Below are 26,018 nucleotides of genomic sequence, written 5' to 3'. Positions count from 1 at the left end.
CTAGAAAAGCATTTCATAGAGCAATTATCATTTTTGACATATATAGTCTTACCTCTTACTGCCTAAAAGATTAGCTCTAACTATAAAAAAAATCTGTGCCAAGGAGATAAATTGTATATCATTAACATGTGATTGCTGTTTGCATTGATATTAAGGTTCCATTAGAAAGCAGGGGTAGGAGAGTCTGATATGGTTATGGTTTTGCCTTAAGAGGCAAAAACTTAAAAAAAAAATAAATTTAAGAAATAAATTCAAACCATTTAAAACTCATTTAACTATACAATGGAGAGTGGAGAATGTGTCACTATCCCTCTGTAGCTTGTGATGTGTGTGTTGTGAAGGTACACACACATCTTCATCGTGAGTCCAGGATAATGGCTTCACCACACCCTGGGAAGCCTGCTTACCTGGATCAACTTCGATCGTCTCATTCCGCGGGCTCAGGATAACAGGTCTGTCCCTCTTGTTTTCATCTGCAAAAGGAAAACCCACAGAGCTCCTGAGCCTTTGTCCAGGCAGATCACAGGTGATACCAGCACTGGGCCAACACTGAACTGGATATGACTGGACAGTTCCTCAAGTACAGCAGGAGATAAGAAATGAGGAAGAGGAGGGGAGACCCCAGAAACTAAACACCTGAAGCAAGGTTGGACCATACACACCACAGAGGTGGACCATACAGGTATCCTGCAGCCAACACACACACACACACAGAGACAGATAGAGAGAGAGAGAGATACCTGCACTCTTACATACATGTACACACATGTACACACAAAGATAAACATACACTCACAAGAGAAGAAAGAGAAATGAGTATGAATACACACAACTCTACTAAGAAAGTACAAACATTAATGAGAATTTACTCTGTACACAGCACCTATGTGCACAGGACCCTGGGGGTTGGAGGGCTCCCTTCGTGCCGCAAAGTGGGAAAGGCAATAGCTATAACAGCTAGTGCTGGGTACAACGTGCTGAGTTACTATGGCACCAACACAGCAGCTACTGGTAAGTGACAGACAACTTGACATAAATTATTTAAATAGTCAGAAAGCATTCAAGGAGGCCTCTAAAAATTAATCTCCTGCTTCTTTCCAAGATTGGTGCTGTGGGTTGATTTGTGACTGAGGAAAAAGAATGAGAAACAGACTAGATGCCCGGTAGTTCCCCCTCCATAGGCAGGCAAACAAAAGAATCTCAGGAGGGCACAAGATTGGACTCCATCTTTCCTACAGACAGGACAGTACATGCTCAATAGATGACCACTCAAAAGTTACATCTAACCGGCGCTTGTAGGGTCAAAGCAAGCGTTAAGATTTTATTTAATAAAATTAGTCCATGAAAAAGAAGTGACTATAAAATACAGAAAACTCAACTATGTGTACAGTGCTCCTATCACAAGCCTGCCTGGGTTAGTTGCAACTGTGTCCCAACATAATTACTTGAAGTTGATCCTTCAAAAAAAAAAAAAAAGTCCAGCTGATAGATCAGCTTCTTATTACTGAAAACCACCATTTACAGAAAGGTTGAATACTCTGCCTGTGGTGGTTTGAATATGCTTGGGCCAGGGAGTGGCGCTATTAGAAGGTGTGGCCCTGTTGGAGTAGGTGTGGCCTTGTTGGAGTAGGTGTGTTGCTGTGGTTTGGGCTTTAAGATCCTCAGCCTAACTACCTAGAAGGGAGTATTCTGCTACCAGCCTTCAGATGAAGATGTAGAATTCTCAGCTCTGCCTGCACCATGCCTGCCTAGATGCTGCCATGTTCCTGCCTTGATGATAATGGACTGAACCTCTGAACCTGTAAGCCAGTCCCAATTAAATGTTGTCCTTTATAAGAGTTGTCTTGGTCATGGTGTCTGCTCACAACAGTAAAACCCTAAGACACTGCCCATTCACAGGTAACTTGTAAAAGTGCAATTTGGTTCACTTTTGTTGAAAAACAGTTTTTAATATGATATATGGATGTGATAGGGTGGAGAACCGTGAAAACATTAAGAATGGTCCTCACATGCCTGCTAACTGCGCATCTGTTTCATAGCAAGGCCTGCTTTGTATCAGGCACGTGACCACAAGATGAGCTTATCTCATACCTAATCTTTTCAAAGCCATACAGGCCACACCATCTTCTTATAGAAGAGGAGATTCACTTAAAGATTAAGTGATCAAGGAAACCAAACAGTGCATTCTGGGTAGATAACATCTCCTGGCTCCTGGAAATCTATTCCATTGCATGACTGCTCTGTTGTACTTTTGGGTTTGCCTGTTATAGTCCTGGGAGTGGGACCCAAAGTTCCACACATACTAGACAAATGCCCCACCACTGTACTACATCTCCAATGTCAGTGACTCCCATAGAGTCAGACTCCCCAGAGCATGTTCTCACACAGTAATGTACCCACTAAAGAGAGTCCGGGAGCCCCTTGGAGGAACTACCTTCTGTGATATCGAAGATATTTAACAAGACTGGTTGGAAAGTATAATTCATAATGCATTGGTCTAATTAGCATTGCACCAGAAGCAGTAATGAAAAATATCCATGTACTACTTACTAACAAAAAATGAAATTAAGACCATAAGACTTTGCACTGTGGTTTGAACATGAAATGTCCCCCCACAGGCTCATGAGTTTGAACACTTGGTCCCCAGCTGGTACCACTATTTGGAAAGGTTGTGAAACCTTTGGTAGATGAAGCAGAGCTGGAGACAGGATGTCACTGTGTGTGTGGGGGGGGGGTGAGTTTTTAAGATTTTTATAGTTGAACCTATTTCTGACTGACTATCTCTATCATCTATCTATCAATCATTTGTCTATCTCTATCTCTCTTTCTCTATTGCTGGCTCTATAGATCTATCTATTCTCTGCTTCCTCTCTCCTTCCATACCTCTATCTACCTTCCCCTCCCCTCCCTCTCTCTCTCCCCCTTCCCTCCCTCCCTCCCTCCCTCCCTCTCTCCTTCCTTCCCTCATCCCCCCTCCTCTCTCTCTCTCTCTCTCTCTCTCTCTCTCTCTCTCTCTCTCTCTCTCTCTCTCTCTCTCTCCAGTGTGCCCATGAAACATTATCATCCTCCTTGTGACTGCTGGGCCCTCCTCACTGCTACCACACTGAGAAGTTCCTTTTTCTTCCTTCTCTCCTCTCCCCTCTTCCCCCTCCCCTCCTCTCCCTCCCCTCCCTCTCCTCTCCGTCCCTCTTTTCCTCCTTTCCCTCCCCTCTTCTACTCTCAACCTTCTCCTCCCCCTCCCCCTCCCCCTCTCCCCTGCTTTTCTCTCTCCTTCCAGTGTGCCCAATGAAATCCTATCACCCTTCTTCCCGACTGCCAAGCTATCCTCACACTCCAGCTGCCATTCCTCCCTTGCCATAACCAACTGCATTCTCTCTGGACACATGAGTCAAAACAAACTGTCTCTTCCCTATTTTAGTTTGTGTGACCAATAGACCTTGTGAGTCATTGACCAGTTCCTAGACTTAGTTCCTTTTTAGACAACAGAGCAATGATATCAGAATGGTGGTCTCTAAGGCCAGTCCACATGCCAACGCCAGAGATCGGAGCTGTGACTCACCTATTGTGATAAATTGTATTACTCGTGTGACCGGATATTGCTTCCCCCGGAATGTATAGGACATACGACATATATAGTCCCCTCTGTGCTCTTCAGCCACATTCCTCACCAACAGTTTATCTTTCACTCCGAAGAAGCTCACATTGTCAAGAAGCAGAGGTTTACAGTTCTAGACAAGAATAAATAAAAAGAGGCATGGGACAGTTAGGAGCTCCCCTGTGCAGTGGAATAGGAACACAAGTTTTTCACCTCTGTTTTTCACAAATTCATGACAGAGAAAGTAACTGAAAGCTCAGCTGTATACAGCATGTTTTATCTCTATTTGGGGTGAGGTGGCGTGCAGGGGGAATAATTACATTCCAAAATTTCAAGCCCAGAGGCTTATGCCACAAAGACAAGTGAAGACAAATTTATTTCACAGAAAACATGATTGAAGCAATAATACTGACATTTCTCAACACCACTCCCCTTCCTGCACAGATACTATTTATTTCATATTCTTTCATCTCTAAAGGATGATGTTTGCATGTAAGTTCCACCAGATTAGGTAAACTAAAGGTAATAAAATACGCTGTGTTCCACCTACTGATTAAGTGGCTACAGACACTACCATGTTACGTATGAAGCATTTAGCTTTTCATTAGTCTTTTAGGATTTATTTTTATTTTATCTTTAATTACGAGTGTGTGGATGTGTGATGTAGAGGTTTGTGCACACGAGGACAGTACCCATGGAGGCCAGAAGGGGGCGGCAGGTGGATCTGTAATTATAGGCAGTTGTGAGCCACATTCTGTCATGCTGGAAAACAAATTCTAGTTCTGTGCAAAAGCCATGCATGCTATTAATCCCCGAGCCATCCCTGCAGCCTCAAAACATATGTTTTTAATGAAACACAAAACACTATCTCTGTTATAAAAATTCTCTCTTAAGGGGCTTAAATTTCTAATCTAATCTCTCAAAGGATATTCTAGCACTTTTCTTGAAACTACATCTTACTGAGACAGATAGAGACAAGGGTTTTAATATTGTAGGTAATTTGTAAGGATCAGTGAACACGATCATATTGTTTTTGTTCCTCTCTCTATGAAGTTGCACCACTACAAAGAGAACAATATTCAAGCAAATACTTCTGTAGATAAATTTTACTGTTAGTAATGGGAAACTGTAAAAGTAAAATATCACATTGAAAACGAAATTACCTTATACCACTGGACCTCGGGTAACTCATTATTTTCATCTTTAAAAAAACTCAAATAAGGGCACACAAGACTTCCATCCCCTGCAATGTGGAGCCGCTGTGGGAAGGTGGCCTGTGTGCTGTAACACAAGCCAGGGTCATTCTCTAACACAGTCACGGTTACTTTAGTTTTGAGGCAGTAAGTTGAGTTTCTAAAACAAAGTAAAAGATGGAAATTTAATCATTATTATTATTAATCATTATTAAATGATTAAATTTAATCATTATTTTTCTGTCCTTAACTATCATAGAAACTTAGGACACGTATATGCGTTCCTTTCTTACCTTACTATACAATAGTAATATCCTGAGTCCTCCACCTTGGCAGGTACAAACCAAAGATGTTCATCCTGCTGATGAATCCTGGAGTCCCGGTCCGCTGATATGGGGGTCTTGCTGTCATTCTTGTACCAAATTATGGTGTCGCCGTGCATTTTATTTGGAGTAAGAGGACACTTGCGAATATCAATTTCATTTACAGATAAAAACAAAACGATCTGATTTGAATATTCTGTACATACATCTTTAAAAGAGAGAAAGGAGAAGCAATGTCAAGAAAAGTTTCCAGTGTCTCTTAATGTAACTTATACATCTGAACTAATTTAGCATCATTGGTTAGTAAAGATACCAGTTCCTGCCATGTGCACACTTTCCAGTTGTGTGTTCAAGACCGTGGTCTTCAGAGTTTGAATCATTTACAGTCAGTTCCAGCTTTGTCACGTGTTCTCTGTGGGCTGTACCCTGGGCAGGTTACTATCCCCTCTTACTTTCTCCCTATTCTTCTAAAGGGAGGAATAATGGAGGAGAGACAGTGACTTTCGTACAAAGGAGAAGAGAAGACTGAATATATGCCCTCCCACTTGAACAACTTATTTGGTCACCCATAGGACACAAGACTGTTCAAGGCTTGCCATATACTGTCTTCTACTTGCTCAAGATGCTAAAAGAGATGGAAGAGACAGGCAACAGAGACATAAAACAATGAAAAAGAAAAGACTTCTAGTACTCAAAAAAAAATGCATCGCCAAGTTGAAAATATACTGGGAAGAAAAACTAAGAAAACCTGAAGATGCAACTTTAGAAAATATCTGAGATTAAGAGATAGCTGGGGCAGCTGGAGTACGTTGACTATGAACTGCTGAGGGAGTGTGGGAACACATGCTGAAATTTCTTAAGATGTTATAATGAGCCTGAGCCCCAAAGACACAATGAACACCAAGAAAAGGAAAAAGGGAGCCACAACAACTATCTAAAACAAGATTGTCAACACCAGTGACAAGAAAATCTTAAGTAGCCAGAGATGCTTTTTTTTTTAAATGTATTTGTTTTTTGTTTTTTGTTTTGTTTTTTCAAGACACAGTTTCTGTGTATAGTCTTGGCTGTCTTAGAACTAGCTTTGTAGACCAGACTGGCCTTGAACTTATAGAGATCCACATGCCTCAGCCTCCTAAACTCTGGGATTAAAGGCATGTGCCACCACCACCTGGCTACTTTTTCATTTTTAAGTACATCTGTTAAGAAACAAAACCAAAAGGGTTAGTTACAACCATTCTTCTAGGGAGTAAAAATATTATCCAGCCATCATTCCAGTGAAAATGACTTTCCAAATCACCGAGAGGATGTTAAAAGCTCTAAGAATCCATCCTCTGGAGATCTGTACTCTCAAGAAACTGTCCAATAATTCCTTCACAAAGAAGAAAACAATATCAGACAAAATGTCCCGTTAAATAATACTTCATTCATAGTGAAACTTCACAGTCGCAGGTACGTAACATAAGGATGAGCCTATGGGGGAAATTTAATCTTCAAACCCCAACATTCAACCCCCTGGCCCTCAAAGGCTCATGATTGCTTACAATGTAAAAACTGCTTGTAGCCCATCTGTAAGAATCCGCAAGAAGGTCCTTAAAGTTCTAACAGTACTCGGAACTCTAAGCCCATGTCTCAACTGAGACTCAAGACCATCTCTTACTATGGGCACCTGTACAATAACAAAACAACTTATATCACTCACAGTAGGCTGGGCATATCAAGAACTAATCAGGAAAACACACCACCGGGTCAAGTTTCTCTAAATGACCTCTCATGGCTGCTTACAGGACTTCCAAGCCTGTTACAGTGCCTGTACTCTCAGGCATTCCTTTGAAAATTCACATTTTTATATCATGAATGATGGCATTGTGTGGCTGATACTAAGGTCTTCTGCTAGATTCAATGTTAGCTCTACCTCCTTGGACCATTGCTGTATGGCCTCTGAGCCCCTGGAGGACTCAAGTAACTGAAACAGTGCCTTTTCCTTGGGCGCGTAGTCCTCCACGATGATATGGGCACCCCAGAGGTGCTTTCATACCCTTGAGACGACCTTGTGAAGCACTCAACTTCTTTTAAAAGGCACGGCTATCTTCAGACACCACATCTTAGCCTCAGCTTTACCCTGGCTTCTTCTGACCAAGGGACAAGTTTTGAACTCCTCTACTCCACAGTGTGATCCCTAACCTCACTATAAACTTGACTGAACACAGCCAGCAACAACCCTGCCATAGTCTGAATGTTGGACTGCCTTGAAATCCCCTCCATACAACTGTCAGTCACCTCTAAAGTCAGCTCACGCATAGTTTCCAGACACAGACAACACTAGACAAGTTCTTCGCCAGAAGGTGATACTAATGGCCTCTGGATCCATATTTTTTTACTTTTTGTTGTGACTGAAACAATTTAAACGAATGAAACCCTTGTTTTAGCTTATGGTTTGAAATCCGCAGGGGCCAGCTCAGCTGTTTCAGGATCCACATGGGCCGCAGAGCATCCAGGTGATAGGAGCTTACTCATGGGTGATCGCCCCCAGGCTGTGCACTCACTCCCAGTAGGAGGAAGAAAGGCTGGGTCTGTGTGTGAAAGGCTGATCAATCCTGAGGGGTGTCGAAGCAAAGCTGGGGTCAGACGACACATGAGAAGCAGGTTCTAGGCCGCAAACTGCCCACAAACCTCAGAAATGACTAGGCCTTGGGGGCACAGCCTTACCAGCTGTGAACAGCTCCTCGAAATATGAAGCAATCATACCGTTTAGAAGATACCAAACTTGACTAATCCAGCAGCAGTGTAAGCCGATAGTAAATAATGACTGGGAAGAAATGATTGAAATAAAAAGAGAAGAGGAAGAGCAATTAAAGAATAGATACATCTTTCGTAAAATTAATAAAGATCTGGCAGAGGAAAACTAAACCTCTAATAAATAAATCTCTAATCAGGAGAAAAAAGATGTCTCATTAAAGGGATCTTAAAAGGGTAAAAGGAGTATTATGAACAGCCTTAATGTAATAAATCCAGTGTCATAAATAAAATGGCAAAGATTTCTGAAAGACACAAGCTATCAAAACCTTGTCAGGGAGAGAGAGATAGCCTAAACGGTCCTGTGCCTTCTAAGAGAACTTGTAGTAAAAGATCCTACCAGAGACCATGTCAAGTCTGGATGGCTTCACATTGAGGTCTTTCCTGGTAGCAAAGACATGATTGTCAATTCTGAACAAACCCTCCCAAGTATTAAGGAGACAGGGATGCCTCCAAACTCACATGTGACATCAGCATCAATCTGTCACCCAAACCAACTTCATTACAACGAAACCAGAAACCAAACTCCCTTATAAATACAGATGTGTCTCTTTCAAATATGTTACCTAATTGACTCCTACAGGATATATGTTAAAAAGATAATGCATTATAAATTTATATTTGAAAAACATTAAAACTTTAAATATCCATATACAAGAGATTTTTTTAATTATACAAAAATCTCAACAGATGCAGAAAGAGCCATTTAATTAAAATTCAATAAAACTCTCAGCAAACTGTGATTTTTAGAAATCACATTACAGTAGTACCAAAAGGTATTAAAAACTAAAGTTAAATATATAAAATAAAATTATAGACTGAAAGTTGGAAAATTTCACTTCAGTAAGTTAGATAAGTTACAAACAAGTAGATAGAGGATTTATTTGTAAAAACAGAATTGCTCTTGTTAAGCTGTTCCTGTTAAATATATTCCAAACACATTTATATTCAATTTAATCTCAATCAAATTATGATCAGAACATTTCATACAAATTGACAAATGAGGCATTTGGTTTCTTATCTCTGACACCCCAAAAATCATTACCAAAAATCTTATAAACCTATAAAGCTTTATAAAGTTGTCACAACTAAGTCAGCATAGCATCGGAATAACGATAAATGTGTCACTGGAATAGCATCAAGACCCAGACATAATACACACAAATATATTGAAGTGGTTTTTGAAAAAAGTACAAAGTAAATTAGAAGAAACAGCCATCTTGTCAACTTATATGCTCTACAGAAACATAACTTAGGGAAGGTTTCTAAACTATGAGTATATAAGTCTCTGTAACTCATTCATCCCTAAAAGCAGGGTAAGGCAAGATGGGGTTCAGGTTTGTTTGGGTTTCCCCTAAGTCAAAAGCGTCCGACACTCAGAGGAACATTTATAAGGAAGAGGAGGAGGGAGACAAGGAGAAAGAACAGAAGGAGGAGGAGGAAGACTCAGAAAGTTGCTGATAAAAATGGAACAGCATGTTTTATTGCTTTGTGAATTAGCTACCACACCCTTCTCCTCAGATCCCTAATATTCAAACCAGGACTGTGCAAATACAATGTCTCTGAAAACAAGCAGCTTTTCACAAGCAGAGCAGGTCTGGAGTTTCTCAAATGTCCCAGGTTACTGACCTGACTCAGATTCTTCAGAAGAGCCCTATCCTCAAGGTGTTCAATGAACAAACTCAATGTCAACTAAAGCTACATCAGTCAGAACACAAGAGCCATAGGCTAAGGGAGACCTGAACGCTCTGGCCTATTCCTGGGAAAAGAGGATCAGACTCACACACGCACAGCTGTCCAACAGATCCAGAAAAGGTTTCAGACTCACATCTGAGTAACGCTGAGGTCATCTACAGGCAGGAAGTAAAGGCTAAGGCAGAGCTGTAAACAGCCCACATGTTGCCCCTCAGCAAAAGGTAGAGAATACAGGGCCACAGGTCTTCTAATCATTAGCCAGTCACTACGTTTACCAGTGACTTCAATGGACATACACTAGACTCTACAAGGCTGGTTCAGAAAGTCCATCAAACGAATTAACAAAAACAACAGCAACAACTTAAAGCGTGTAAAACAAAAATCACCTAACGATGGACTGGAAAGATGGCTCAGTGGTAAAGAGTGCTTACTGCCTCTCAGAGGACCAGAATTTAGATCCCAGAACCAACATCACATGCCACCAATGCCTGTAACTCCAGCTCTGTTGTGGGTTGATCTGATGTTAATTCTGCTTCCTCACAACGAGTGGAAGTGGTCAATCACCTGCTCAGGTGATCTCATGTGAGCCTTCTCCCCAGTTACTGGTCAATAAAGGCTGGAGCCTGTGTTGGGCAGTGGAGGGTAAAGGTGGGACGGGAGGTCTTCGAGAACGGGGGCAGGTACAGAGAGAGGGAGAGAAGGAGGAAAAAGCAAAGATGGAGCAGAGTGGCCAGGAGAAGCTGCAAGTAGCAAAGGGTCCCATAGCTGGGGAATAAGTCAATATAGTGCTAGTCCTGCCCAATCTAGGCGTATTGCTTAGAATGATAATAACTGGATTGTAGTGGGTTTTGTATGGGATTATTGGTGTTGGAAATTACTGCAACACAGCTCCAAAAGTTGCAAGATTCCCTTCTGGACTCCATGAGCAATGGTACATGCACGCACACACACACACACACACACACACACACACACACACACACACACACAGAGAGAGAGAGANAGAGAGAGAGAGAGAGAGAGAGAGAGAGAGAGAGAGAAACCTTAAAAATAACTCAGTAATAACAGAAAACTATGGATACATAGAAGGAGGATATCTGGTTACCAGATTATACATTATGCTTCCAAAAATGCCCAATTTTCAGCAAAACACTTCAAAAAACAAAACAAACAAACAACAAAAAAAGAAAAAAATAACAGGAAAGTTGGGTCCAAACACAGGATAAACAAAGCTGCCAATAGAGATTATTTCAGGGGAGTGTGGGGGTGTTACATCTACTCTGCAAAGACTCTATTATATCTCTCAATAATATATTCCAAACTCCTAAAAATATTTCTAAAATATAAAAGAACTATATGACAACAATGTCTTACCAAGGAGAATGTTAATGAAGAAAGAGGAGGAGGAGGAAGAGGGGTAAGAGGAAGAAGAGAAAGAGGAAGAGGAGGAGGAGGAAGAAGAGGAGGAGGAAGAGGAGAGAATGAGGAAGAAGAAGAAGAGGAGGAGGAAGAGGAAGAAGAAGCAGGCAGTGGCAACAGCGACAACGACGACAAGGACAAAGGAGAAATCATTGAAATCTGGAATTCTGGGATGGAAAAATCCCATAACTAAGATAAAAACTGCTTCACTAGAGAGGCTGAGTGTGGACTGACAGAAAAAGGAACTTGTAAATGACAATCAATCAGCTGTGTCTTTGGTGCCTCCAAGAACAAATGACTTGTGCATAATGGGAATCCCAAGAAGAAGGCCAATAAAACACCACATGAAGGAATCGCATCATGTTCCTACCTCCCAAACACATTAATCTACACATCTAATGAGCTTTAAAAACTTTAAAAATAGAGGAGGAGGGATGGGATGGGGACAGTCAGAGGGCGGACTGGGAGGGGGATAAAATCTGGAGTATAAAAAAGAGATTAAATAAAATTTTAAAAATTTCATTTCAGAGAAAAAGAAGAAAAAACTTTAAGAATAAAGTAGAAGACACATCTGCCTAAGTACTTCAGAGTTCAGGCACAGGAAGGGAAGGAGCGTTGAATGCTGTAGGACAAATGTCTTGTACTGCACACAGGTTCTTCATTAAGTGCAATTGTTTCCCAGAATCCACTGGGACCAGGAGGAAATGAGATGGCATTTCAAAATGAAGGAGAAATGAAGACATTTACAGATAAACCAAGACTAGGTGGCTCATCAAAAACCATGACTCTCCCATTACAAAAAAAAAAAAAAGTACCTCAGAGGGAGCTGTGCAGCCTATACAACAACCCACATCCACACAAAGAAACATGGAGTATCAGTAACCTAATCAAAGTGTCAAACTTTAGTTTTATAGCTGTGCCCATACATAATTTCAAATGGACTATTTTTTGTAAAAACATATGAAGTAGTTTTGGCTTGTAACTTCTCTCTCTTTTCAGCATTTGTTTCACAATGATGTTCAAAATATCATATATATATATATATATATGGTGTGTGTGTGTGTGTATGCATGTGCTAATACTGACAGATCAGCATGGCTACCTCTCCCCCATCAAAAAATCCTCTCCTTATGGCAGATGGAGATGCTCACAGAAAAGCTTATCTGGATGTAATGAGATCAGTGGACTGTGGTGAGGAGCCTAACCCCATCTACAGCACAGCTCCTGCATCTGTGACTCGGAACATCAAGGAAGAGAGAGCGGAAAGGCTGCACCAGGAAGTGTGCTGTGAACCCGTCTCTCCTAGAAACGGCTGCGTAAGAAGACCAGAACAAGGACAGTATCAAGGAGCATATAAGCTGGAAGGGGAAATCTTCATGGGGTCCCTAGGCAAAAAAATGACAGGCAACCAACGAGAGGAGGCAGGGGTCTCACCCCTGGCTGAGCCTCACCCAGGGCTGAGCCCCATGATTGGTTATCTAATGCAGAGTGGTCACCCTGAAACCATATACACGCAAGCAACCAAAGTGGACTCAAAATGTTCTATCTCTATCTTTGTACATACAAAAGCATACATGCACATATGTAACACTAATGATCAAAGAAAGAGAAGCTACCATGTTGGGGGTTTGTCTGGTGCTGCTGTGTATACAAATGCTAAGTTTCGAACCCCAAGATCTGGTATACTGGCCTTTGTTGTGTAAACCTTGTTCCCCAATTTAAAGGTATTAGTTAAATAAAAGTGGCTACAGCCCATAACTGGGGAAAATAGAGGTAGGCCAGGTTTTAGAAGAATATGGGGCTTTGGTTACTGGGCTGGTGGTGAAGGGGTTTACAGGTAGGGACTGAGACAGAGACAGAGACAGGGACAGACAGAGATAGACAGAGAGAGAAAGAATGGGAGAGAAGAGAAGGAAGATGGAGAGGGGCTGAGGCAGCCATGAAAGATGGACCATGAGCATGTGACCAGGAGAAGCGCATCCTGAGGACAGGCAGATGGAACAGGAAGGCAGCCTGGCTGAGACTCAGTGAGTTACTTGGGAAGCGCAGCTGGGACCTAGGCAGTCTAGCAAAGACAACAGATTGGGGACAACCACCCAGTGATTGTGCGAAAGCTGATTTAAGAAACCAGCAGGGCTCAGTCTCCACTATTGGGGGGCTGGCTAGGCCATATTAAGACCTGATGGAACTGATTCATCACAATTACAACAAGACTATCAACTTGAGAGTGAGAGGCAGGGAGGGGTTCAAAGGAAGGTGGTGGGAGGGGCTGGATGGAGGGAAAGAGGAGCAAAGGGACATATTTCTACTTATATTTCTATTAAAATCATATTTTAAAACACACCAGTGTCCATGGGCACATAAATGGATAAACAATGGCTCTGTCTCCATAAAACAGAAGGCTGCCAAGGCCATTCAGTGACCAGCATTAATCCTTACACCGTGAGTAAGCCTCACACGACTAATCTGGATTTTTAAAAAAATCATCACATCCCTTTCCCTCAAAACAAGCACATGCTGATACGTTTAACATTTGTTTAACGTTTCAGAGAGCACAAGACCGTCTACAGTGACAGGAAGTAGCTTGTCTGGGGCTGAGATAGTGGGGAGGGATGGAGAGGGGGCGAGAGAGTGGTAGATACGTTTATTATCTTGACTTTGATTGTGATTTCCTAATAGATGTGTACATTAATACTTCAGATCTCGGTAAATCTCTCAGGAAGTCAGCCTGAACTAGAGGTGGGGCAGAGTCTCACCCCGAGGGCTCCAGGCGTAGCTACAGAAAACAACCACCAGCAGCAACAGTAGTGATCTGCGTGTCTGCGGGCTGGACCCACTCCAGCAGGAGAGTGACTTGTAAGTTTCTACATTAAATAACTCAGGGCTGTCATCTCACTCGGTACACCTGCGTTGACATGTTTCTATTTTACACACACACACACATTCACCCCGAGACACTTTCTCTTCTTGGTCCTCCAAAATTTCAGGTCAGACTTTTACTAGCTCTCTGACCACTGAACGCTTGGCCATCAATCATGCTACAGGAAGGGAAAGCCAGTTCTTGATACTATCTTCCTTACCACACTCAAGTGACCTCGATTGGGCTCAGCTCTCACACCAGCTGCTTGCTGGCTGCCCTGATTTCACATTTCCATCCTGTCTCTCAGTCCCCACACTACCCCGTCATGGGCAGCATTCAGACACCCAGGATACCTATCAGTCTGCACACGGTATGCACACGAGGAACATCTGATCTTTCATTATTGCAGCAGCAGCAACTCTACTTCGCATTTGCTGAAACCAAAGCCTCAGTCTCAGCCCTATAGCCCTATACTCCACATGGACTCCATCTGCGAATCCTGCCAGCTCAAAATACACTCCAGCTTTGGCTGACTCTCTTCTTTATCTCTGGCCAAGTCAGCATCACCCCCAATCTGGGATACACTGCTATCATGGCTTGCCTAGATCATCACAATGACCTCTGAACTATTAACCTCTTTCTGCCTCTGCCTCCTGAGACTCTAATCTAACAGAAAACAAAAAGGAGTCAGATAAAATACATTAGAAAGTTTCTCTGGATGTTGTGGTGGTGGTGGTTCTGGTTGTGGGGGTGGGAAGGTGTGGGGAGGAGGTGATTATTGGTGGTGGTGGTGGTGGTAGTGGAGGAGGAGGAGGAGGAGGAGGGGGAGGTGGTGGTGGAGGGTGCAGAAGATGACTGGTGGTGGTGGTGGTGGTAATGGAGGTGATGGTGGTAGAGGTGGTGGAGGGAAAGGGAGGTGATTGGTGGTGGTGGTGGTAGAGGTGATTGGTGGAGGTGGTGGTGGTGGAGGAGGAGTGGGAGGAGGTGGTGGAGGGGGCAGGAGGTGACTGGTGGTGGTGGTGGAGGTGATGGTGGTGGCAGTGGCGGCAGCTGTGGAAGATAGCAGCAGTGGTGGAGGGAGGCTGCAGATAGCTAGCCTAGCCATCCTCCTGTGTCTGACCCCCACAGCACTAGAGCTACAGGCCCTTGCATAGTGACATGTGACTCTTTACATGGGTGCTACAGATTGGAATCATGTTCTTATTTTTCAGTAAGCCTGGAGTCACCCCCATCGCCTCCTGTCCTCAACCCTTCTCATTTTGAACCAAGAATTCAGGCCAGCCAAGCCAAGATTCTTCAAAAAGCATTCAAGGTTTCCCCCAATCCCTTTATCATCTCTCCATTAACCCAGTAACTTTGTGTCTTCTGGCCTCTCATTGGTCTCTACTAGGTATTGAGGTGCTAGGATAAGCCTGACATTTTGGGCCTTTGCACACATTGCAAAGGTCCCTTTCCTTCCCCAGCGTCTTTCCCCCATGGCATCTTTCATCCCTCCTTCAGGTTCTAGTCAAAACCAACCTTTCTGTGAGATAGTTTTGTGTAAAACTGAACCTTCTGTCTGCTTCCATCCCCAGATACTCTGCGTTTTCCTAGAGTTTCTGGCTAACTTATCCATACTACTGCATAACTTATGCAACACATCCTGTCTCTCCCAGGAGGAACGGGACCAGCCATCAGCTGCCTGCATAAGATTGTTCACCGCTATAGCTTCATTTCCTACCAGCTGACGCACTGTAAAAGCTCAATAGATGTATGGCAAAAAATGAAGAAGAGACCATAAAAATGAAGAAATCGGACAAGAATTCCAAAAGTAGCTGTGGGCCCACGACCGGGCTTATCACCTAGGCCAGGATCAGCAGCTCCCACATTTTTCCATCTGCCATGAGGTGGCAAGAGGCCTGGACTAGAGCCAGAGACCTAGAAGGGAGCTCTCATTTCAAATCTAGAGACATGACCCCGAGCTCTTAATCTCACTGGCCTCAGTTTTCCCCAAATACCAGGCATAGAACAAGAGTTGAAGATTCGGAAAAAGACTTTCCCATGGACAGTTCTGGGGTCTGAAGTCTCTGTGTCCTGGGTATAACTGAAGAAAAATTCCTGATAGAGGAACAGTGAGGGCCACGTGTTCTCCATCACCTCTGCTGGTAGACTACAGTGGAAGAGACATGTGACTTACCAATCTCCAGCGACAGCAGAGGCACAATGAGACAAATGAGCCCCACTAGCACTTTCATATTCTCCTGGGGAAACAGAAGAAGAGAAGAAAGACAGGGTGTTACTAATCCAGTGAATGTCTCAGTGTCCTGAGCCCCAGCTGTCCTCAGCCACACCACCAGGCCACACTGCAAAGCCTTCTTCACCATTCCATGTTACGCTGGGCTTCTGGTTAGGTTGGGGGTGTATGTGTGACGGAATCAGGGACGCACTTGACAACTGAGATTCGAAACATTTCTGGCATCTCTCTCCATATACATGTCTAGTCTTGAACTCCAAGTGAGTCCCCTCAGAACACATCGACAACCAAAATAGACCACACCCAGTTCTCTGGATTGGGAGCTACATCCACAGATCCAAAAACTACCCAGGCTAATTGACTTGAAAGAATGTGCTTCTGTGTCGAAGACTCATGGTTTTCAGGAGGTTAACAGTCTATAAGATACTGGGAACAACTGTTGATGTTCACACTTGATGAGATACCATAACTAACCAGGAGATGATAAAAGCACACTGGTGGGTGTAGAAGGGGCTTGAGCACCTATGTATTGCAATAGCTATGGTTGTGAAACTGGTCTCCAAGAGGAAAAGGGACACACGAACTCACTAAACCCAAATCTCTGCCTTTGTCCATTTGTCTCCACATGGAAGAGATTTCCCACACACGGCTCAAGTCATGCCTTCATTTTAAAACCCAATATTCAATCGCCTGTACAGCATGATACATGGAGATTTACCCAAAAAAAAAACTAAACTCAAACACATCGACACAGTAGAGCTGAGCTTATTCTTGTGGTGGATGGATTTCCCTTCACAGGGGTTTTTTATATTTTCCAGATGATCTCTGGTGAACAGGCTCCAAAGGCCTCACCGGCATGACTGTAGATGGCACTTAGCATTTCGGCTCCATATTAAACTGCACTCCTGGTGACTGGGTCTACTGTTATGCCTTCATTCTACAAAACGTTGAGTTTTGTGACATTTTCATCATATGTATGTTGTACAATGACCTTATTTCGCCTTCATTACCCTTACCTGTCTCCATACCACTCTATCTCCCCCCCTCCCAAGTCCCGAGTTCCCATCATGTCATACGTGGGTTTTTGCTAAGTTCTACACATGAAATAAAACACAGGTGACCTTCTTTTTGATAATACCATCTTCACCCCTTCCACCCGTTTTCTGAAAATGATATGACTTTTTTTTTCTTTTTCGTGACTGAATAATATTCCACTGTGTGTATGGACCACATGTGTGTTAGCCATGTTGACAGACACCTAGGCTGATTCTATCCCTTGGCTGTTTTAATTGCATGGGCCTTTGTCCATCTGTATGTCAGGGAGTATGGCAGGGATCAAGGACTCACCTAACCTTTTCCAGGACATGCCCATCACGTCACTTCCAAACCCAAGTTCCTAAAACACTGTCAAATCAATCCAAAGAAGAACACAAAGCAGTCAGTCTTGCCTGCCACCTCTCAAGTCCCAAATGACATAAAATTACATTACAGTCTCCTTTCTGTACTTATCCCTTTCTCCTTCACAGGTTCTCACGATGACATTTGGTAAGTTCTAGCCTCATATCTACAGTGAACTTTTAGAGAAATCCACTCAGGGGACCGCAAGAGCCCCAATCCCAACAATAAACAGCAAGTATTCTTGCCCCACCAGATTACCCTCTCCTGGAACTTCTCACCTGGCTGTCAGCCCCACAGGGCTCCAGACCTACTAAGCATGCACCCACAAAAGACCTGGGCTGCTACCCCCAGGGACACTCTCTCCCTAGACCCTAAGAGTTGGTATCCTTCATCACCAACACACCCAGTTTATTCATGATCCTGTTTGCTGCTCATACCCAAACTACCTCCATCCCCTGCTCCCTCCTCGGATTGATTACAACACCAAGCTCCCTATTATTTGAATCTCTGCCTGTGGATTTATATTTTTTAAAAAGATCAACTTCTCAACAATCCACCTAGGTTCCCAGGACATGTAGAAAAATCCGGCTCCCTTGCCAAGCATTCCTGACTCTTTCAGCCTCCCACCACAGATCACTCCACAGCAGCCTCCACCACGCGCCCCATCCTCTTAGCTTTGTACTTAGGGGCTTGCTCTTTAACCCACTCTCTCCTACTGCACCAGACCTCAGGCCCTAGAGCTAGATGCCCCACAGAGCTCTTGACTGCCTTCATTCTCTGGACCTCCCTAGCAACCTGAGACCTGCTATGTCCCAAGCATAATCTTCCACCTAGCTTGGGATTGGCAGCCTCATGAAGCCAGAAATACAACCTGTTCATCCCTGTCCCCAAAGCACCGAAACTGTGCTTGAAACCCAGACGTCTGTAATAAAACCTCAAGGATGGATGCAAAAAGAATGAGTAAAATAAACAGCTTCACCTTCAACCCAGCCTTGGACCACGTCCAGAGAAGACTATGAGATGAGACTCTTTGACTTTATGAGACACTAAATGTGCCTGTATTCTTACCTGGAAGCTGTAAATAAGTGAGAAACAGAGTCCTTTAACTAAGATGGCATTGGGGAAGACTGGGTATGTGAAGGATTTAAAGATTAGCTTGGAAATGTTCTACTTGAGAAACTGCACTAGAAGTTTAACATGTTACAATGTTACAATATTTAGAATGTTACAATGTTTAGAATGTTACAACGTGCCTTTGAAAATGAAGACTGATGATGGGAGGCGGGTTTTTAAATGAACCTACAGGACACACCCAATCAGTTCTTGTGGCTGTAACCCCTGTATCAGGATGTTGACTCTTAAGCCTGGCTTAAGCCTCGAAACCTACCCCCAGAGTAGTAAGACTACATTCCTAGCATACCCTGTAACTCTGATCCTTTACCATAAAAATCGGTCATTTGCCACAATGTAGGTTAATAGCACAATCGCTGTGTTTACTCTAAACTAGATTCAGAACACGAAGCAAGCTAGGAGAGCTTGAAGCTTCCGGCCTGGTTTCTGACAGCATTCTGTCTGTCAAGTCCTTAAAGTAGAAAGGAAGAAAAGAAGGGGGCACCACGCTCCCCAGTACCCACTCAGTCATTATAGCATCAACAAGAGTGTTTATAAATAAGTCACATGGACACTGCTGGCTGCCAGTTCACTCAGGTACAAGACTGGGCTTGTTTGATTATTAGGCAGAAAAAGGAAAATATGCCAGTCTGCCTTTTGTGGTGCGTGGATTGCCCACTGGAATTCTGGGTTAACTGCAGATGAACAATCCTTAACTCTTTCAAGCCCATGGCCAATGACCTAAGACAACCAGTTTCTTCCCTAGTGTTTTCTTCAGTGGTGGGGAGATGAGGCAGGGTAGGGGGAGCAAGTTTTCCATCACCCCTTACCCTGCTTTAGGCAGGATGTGGGAAGACCCTTTGCCCACAGCAGCAGCTGCTCTAGGTTCTTATCTGTTACCAGGACCTGGGAGTTGAATTTCTATACCAAGTTGGGATGGGTAGTGTCATGGTTTGTATATGTTCAGCCCAGGAAGTGGCATTATTAGGAGGATTTTGGCCTTGTTGGAGGAGGTGTGCCACTGTGGGCATATAAGACCCTCATCCTAGCTGCCTGGAAGGGAGTCTCCTCAGAGCAGCCTTCAGATGAAGATGTAGAACTCTCAGCTCTTCCTGCACCCTGCCTGTCTGGATGCTGCCATGCTCCTGCCTTGATGATAATGGACTGAACCTCTGAACCTGTAAGCCAGCCCCAATTAAATGTTGTCCTTATAAGAGTTGCCTTGGTCATGGTGTCTGTTCACAGGCACCTAAGACAGGTAGTAAAGGAATAAGGAGACCAGGAAAGCTGTAAAACAAGCCCTTGAGATGACACCAACTGCACTCCCAAGAAAAAACAACAAATGTTGGGCGTGGAGGCACACACATCTGTAATCCCACCCCAGAAGCTAGGCAGAAGGATCATGACTTTGAGGTCAACCTAGATGCCATAGAGCCATTCTGCCTCCAAAACAAACAGGCAAACTAAACCAGCAAAGAAGCAAACATACATTCCCCAAATACGCCAGCCTCTTATATCTACAAATGACAGAAGCCCCAAGGTAGAGATGACCTAGCATAGACATTTTAGGGTCAGCAGTTAAAGAATGACCAAGCCCAGTCTCCACAAAGAGGTGGGACATTGGGTAAGCTCAGCCATGAATCAGTTTCTCCTTGTGGCACATAGAGCTGATATTGGTTATCTGTCACTGAGTATTATGAGGAAGGTAAAGTGAGTTGGCACATAGGAGCCAAAGTTCCCCCTCTGCTGTCATGACAAAAACTCACACTGAAATGACAAGCTTTGAAGAAAGAATTTCTGCCTGTTTCTTTCTCTACCCATGGTCCTCCTGGACAACTGTATATTGAATTGTCTACATTGGTCCCGGGCACAGAAACAGGAATAATGACGGAGAGCCTGGCTCATGAAACTTGGTGGCTACAGAGGAAATGAGTAGATCTATACTCATTTCACCAGGCTGTGAGACACTGCATGCACACGCAAGTACACACACACATACACCCACATATACACACTACACATGCTTATACACACACACACACACTCATGTACACACACTTATACACATATACATGTGCATATATATACAGAGAGAGAGAGAGAGAGAGAGAGAGAGAGAGAGAGAGAGAGAGAGAGAGAGAGAGAGAGATGAGAATGAGGGAAGAGGAGCCCTAACTTGCCTGTGAGAGGGAATGAGGCTGTTTAGCAATGTCTTCATTCTGGAACATACAAGGAACTTCCTGGCAAGACAGCTGCCAGGAAGTGCACATGGAAAGGTAGAGCTCACAATGGCTACAACAGGGGGATCTCACTGAGGACTTCAGTTTGCTGATGGCAAAAAGTCACTTAAAGATTTAACATAGCAGAATGGGGTGTGGCTAGATTTCCATTTCCTGTAGAGATTTTAGCCACTGTGTGAAAAATAAGCTGGAGTCAAGACCAAAGATGTGGAGAACAGGTTTCTTAGTGGCCAGAGGAGCAGAAGAGGGACTGAAGTAGCTGGTGGTTATATCCCCTCAGGTAGGGCTGTAATGGCTATTCCTGGTTGTCAACTAGGCTCTATCTGGAATGAACTACAATCCAGAATTGGAGGGCTCACCTGTGATCCAGATCTCCAGGCTGGAAGACACAAGTTTCTGACCTGGATTTTGAAGCACAGTAGCTATGAAAAGCTTAGGCCCAGGCAAGGAAGTACAGGCCTTTAATCCCAGGAGACTGAGGCAAGGAGATCTCTGTGTTCAGGGTCAGCCTCAGACAAGCAAATGCCAGATCCAGGCATTTAATCTGGGCCACACCTTCCACTGGAGGCCTATATAAGGACCTTGGAAGAAGGAAGATTCGCTCTTCTTCATCTGCTTGCACTTAACTTACCAGCACATCTGTTGGAATCTACTTCTACAGAAGACCAGCTGAAACAACCAGCCTTGTGGGACTGAGCAACTACTAGATTCTTGGACTTCCCATTCACAGCTGCCCATTGTTGGGTAGCTGGACTACAGTCTGTAAGTCATCATAATAAATTCCCTCAATATAGAGCCATTCCATACATTCTGTGACTCTAGAGAACCCTGACTAATACAGGGCCAAGGAGGACCGCACTACCAGTTAGGGGGTTGAGATGAATGCAGATTGCTCTGACATGATCGGAGTATATTTCCTCCAACAACCCAGTGCCCCTTGGGAGGAGGCCAGCCAGATTTTTTCCAACCAAATTTAACAAAATTAATTTAAAAATTAAATTAATTAAAAACTAATTTAAAATTAATTAAAAATTTAAAAAAATAAAAAATTAAAAAAAAAACCAGTCAAAACCTGTTGAATGGACAGGTGGAAAGGGCACCAGCACCTCAAGATAAGTCTAAACGGGTTATCCAGTCATGACAAAGAAAAACAGAGCTCAATGTCCCACGGTCCTTTAGAATTTAGGACAAGAAGGCAAAGGAGTCAGAATTTGACACACAAAGGGTTAAGTGGGTTAAATGCATGCACCATGTGTTTTGTCAGAGGGACTCAGAAATTGATAAAAATCCCTCTGGGGATGACTGTCTCTCAGTACTGACGAAATACTAGGCTAAGTAAGGCTTTGCCACATGCCCAAAGAAAAAACTTGGAAAAGTCCCTTTGAAGAGCAGGCACATTAGCTTCTTTGAAAAAAAAAGTGTTTTTTTCCTAAAACCAAACATCCATATGCCCACTTCCCATATTCAGAATTTAAAATAACTTCCAAAGAGCTGTGTGCGGTTGCCTTGCTGGTGTGTGCCGTAGGAATCTCTCCAGGCATTGTTTATTTCTGCAGTTTCCTCTAGCATCTTGGAGTCTTTATTTTTTTCCATGTCTGAGTCATTTCCGTACTCCTATTAAGAGTTGGTGGGGACCTTTTAATGTCCTCCACTAAAACAGACTGACCAAACCAACGCTAAGCATTTGGGGTAGACTAAATACACTAAATCCTAACTATGAGTCACGCTGGACTCGGGAGGTAGAACTCAGCATCACACTCACTGTTCGGGGGCACAGTGGCTCACCGTCCTCATCATTGGACACATTACAGTACAAAATCAAAGAGAACAGTCAGGAACTTCTCCCCCTCAGTCCCCAGGAGCCTCAAAAATGACTTTAGCTGATGGAAACCACCGAGAAAATACCACAGGGAGGCTCACAAAATGTGAAGCAGGCAAGATGGAATTACGTGCATCAGGGCCCTTCTACAAAGAAGACTCTCCATTCACTCCACCCCACTCTGCTTTCCACCTGAAACCCCCTTTAAATGGCTTCACTCTTCCCGCTTCTTACCCATGATTGGACCACCAACACTGAAGCTACATCATCACTAGTCCTGAGAAACACTGCCCACGCCAGGAGCAGAAGGGTACTTCAGTCTCTAGCTCAGAGCACCTGGCTCACCCCCATCTCTGTCTGGATTCTGGGGATCGATACATATTATCCAAATTCCAGTGTTCTGTTACAGCCACCGACGAAGCCCATTGGACTCAGATTGAAAAGCACCAGTGTGAAGTAAATACTCACTTCACAGCGAGTGTCTTGGCGGCTGCTCCTAAGTACCTGTGCTACTCTGCCCCAGCATGCATCTCGTCCATCCTCCCTAGCATCACAGAGACCTGTGATGGCTCCGAGGTAACCAATCAGACTCTGGCCTTGGGCATTCACACACACACCCCTTCCCCAGAGCCAGGGGCAAGTTACACAGCATCTCATGGTACAACATGCAGGTGCCTCAGACGTTTCAGGCAGCTCCCCGGTGAGATGGGAGAAAGCAGGAGAGGCTCAGACTGCACCCATATCCCTGTGAGCAGGGAGCCGTATTCCACAGTGTACATGGGCCAGGTGCATGATACGTACTAGTGGAAGAGAGATGGGGGGATGGAAGGAATCCCTCACCCACCATTTTTGAAGTCCACATGAGCAGGCTGTTACAAAGCCAGGCTACCTCTTACTCCGTCTCTTCCACAAGCACCCACCTGTCTTCCCCTGTGTCTGCTGTTACAAAGCCTCACAAGCCCTTCAGTAGATGCAGCCATCTACACTAAATAAACTATGATTTACAGATCATCCAGATTCCAGTGTTCTGTTACAGCAACAGATGCAGCCTAACATAGCGCTAGACTCGGATTGAGACGCACCAATGTGAAGTAAAGTATGGAGGGGAAAAAAATAGAAAATAAGAACAAGAATCAGTTTGACAATTACTGACTCCCAACAAAAGCCCCTTCTCAGAAGGGTGGTGGCCAGGACAAGAGCTGCGAAGGATGGACAAGCTAGCGGCAAGTGGGAGGGAGCTGGCCCTCATCCCAGGGTCAGAAGGGAAAGAGGCAATGCCTTTCTGTCATTCTGCAAGAGCTAACTTGTCCAGTGAAGGAACAAGGGAAGTGACAGTTGTGGGCCCTGACATAGTCCTCGAGGCACGGTGAGACCTGAAGAGAGTACTCTTCTCGTATGTGGCCATACTGAATTTATTAGAGAGTTTCTTATGAATGAGAAATTTCCCATGAACTTGAAGAATTCTCTTCCTCTTCCTGAGGAATTCCCCCAACACTGAGAACCCTGCCTTCCAGAACAGAAGCTAGGCAGGGCGCTGTGAGATGCACTGCAGACACCCATTGTGTGGGTCCACCTCAGAGGAAGCACCTAAGTGCTGCTGAGGAAAGCCTGTCCTGGGCCTGGGAACTCAGTGTGCAAAGACAGGCTGTGCTGGCCCTATGGTAGGATCTGCCTAGAGCAGGCACAACAGTAGCCCATAGTTACCCCAAAGCACTGTCTTCAGCCAGCTCTTTCCACATTATAAGGGGATCTTAGTGTATCTCCAGTTGACACCCTAATCCATACATGTGGCTACATTCCCCTCTATCCAACCCTGACAGGACTCCATGGCAGACATATTAGAGTGAAGTCCCCCAAGGCACCCAAGACAGACTTTGGCAGCCGTGGAATCAGAGTCTGGGGAGTTGGGTAAAGAATTCCAGGGTACCCAAGACCCTGAAGCATAATCAAGAGGCAAGTGCTGGTGGTCCAGGCTCTAGTGGGCCTATCCTTTAGGTCTCATAGACTTGCTTTCTGACAGGGGACATTCTGGTGAGCTGCAAAGCGGACCTGTACAAATCATGGACTTGGGGGAATTCTAGAGGAAATTCTAAGGAAGTCAAACCTCAATAGAAACCCAGAGGGCGAGTCTAACTCAAGAGTAAGATTCTCCTCCTCCTCCTCCCAGAGATCTGTTGGAGCCAACCTCCAAGTCTGAAACTTATAAAGGAAATCTTAACCATGTCATCTATCTATTCATCTATCTATTGTCTACCCATCTATCATCTATCTATCTATCTATCTATCTATCTATCTATCTATCATTTATCATCTATCTATAATATACCATCTATCTTTCTTTCATCTATCATCTATCTCTAATGTATATCTATCTCTAATCTATCTACCTACCTATATTACTGCTATGACAAACTGCTTGACTGCAAGCAACTAACAGAAATTAATTTGACTCGTAGTTCTGGGGTCTGAGATCATGGTGCCAACATTGTGTCTGTGTGTGTGTGTGTGTGTCTGTCTGTCTGTCTGTGTATGTGTGTGTGTGTGTTTGTGTTCGCACGCATGCTGTATCATCCATGGAAGAATGTGGAAAGCAGAATGTGGAAGGGCAAGAAAGGGCAAGAAGTGAATGAGCAAGCAGGAGAGGGCTGGACTCACTCCTGTAAAACCCCCGCTCCTGTGAGAATGACCTCACGTCCCAATACTGACATTCATCCATTCCTGGGAACAGGGCCTTCGAGACCTAATTGTCTCTGAGGTTTGCCTCACACAACTGGACTGGAGATTACGTCTCCCACCTGTGAACGCTTCTGACCACACTCAAGCTACAGCACACACATTCCACATTTCTGTCCTCATCCCTACATGCCTACCATCCAAAGCAATGCCTCATAGTACTCCAGCCTTTGTAACACATCTGTAACCTCTCCCCTAGAAATGTGTATGCATGTATAGACAATGTACGGAGAAATATTTAGAAAATTCAGCTCCCATTAATTTTATCATAATTGAGAAAAAATAAGAGTTTAAGCATGTACCCCAGCTTATGAAGTGCCACAGCCTACATGTCTACTGGAAATTGGTAGAAATGTAAAGAGTGGGATTTGGTATTAAACTAAATTCACCAATGAAGATGGCGATGCTCCCTGGGTGTACCTTGGTTATATACACATTCAACTAGCTAGTCAATAGTTGACAGTCTTAGAATCAAAAATGTCAGTGTGACAGGGAAGGCTGAAAGGACTGCATAAGGCCGCAAAACCATTGACTATAGAAACCACTGTACAATTCTGTACTTACAGGAACCTGTGCTTCTGCAACCAGAGTGGGCACATTTCCAAGG

The 26,018-nt window shown here is 43.9% G+C and overlaps 1 protein-coding gene across 3 annotated transcripts in view; it reads right to left on the bottom strand.

Moving 5' to 3' along the window:
- Positions 1-26,018, bottom strand: part of Il1r1 (interleukin 1 receptor type 1) — an 87,231-nt gene that overhangs the window by 14,964 nt on the left and 46,249 nt on the right. For all 3 annotated transcript variants that reach the window (XM_029474724.1, XM_029474728.1, XM_021161739.2), the window contains exons 2-6: positions 16,055-16,118; positions 5,082-5,319; positions 4,759-4,948; positions 3,560-3,728; positions 408-473 (exon numbers count right to left, since the gene is read on the bottom strand). In XM_029474724.1, coding sequence (XP_029330584.1) covers positions 408-473; positions 3,560-3,728; positions 4,759-4,948; positions 5,082-5,319; positions 16,055-16,118 — 727 coding nt within the window. The remainder of the gene's footprint in view (positions 1-407; positions 474-3,559; positions 3,729-4,758; positions 4,949-5,081; positions 5,320-16,054; positions 16,119-26,018) is intronic.

The sequence above is a fragment of the Mus caroli genome, chromosome 1, assembly GCF_900094665.2.
Source record: "Mus caroli chromosome 1, CAROLI_EIJ_v1.1, whole genome shotgun sequence".
NCBI lineage: Eukaryota > Metazoa > Chordata > Mammalia > Rodentia > Muridae > Mus > Mus caroli.
Note: the sequence above shows the minus strand (reverse complement) of the source record. Positions and strands in the feature narration are given on the sequence as shown.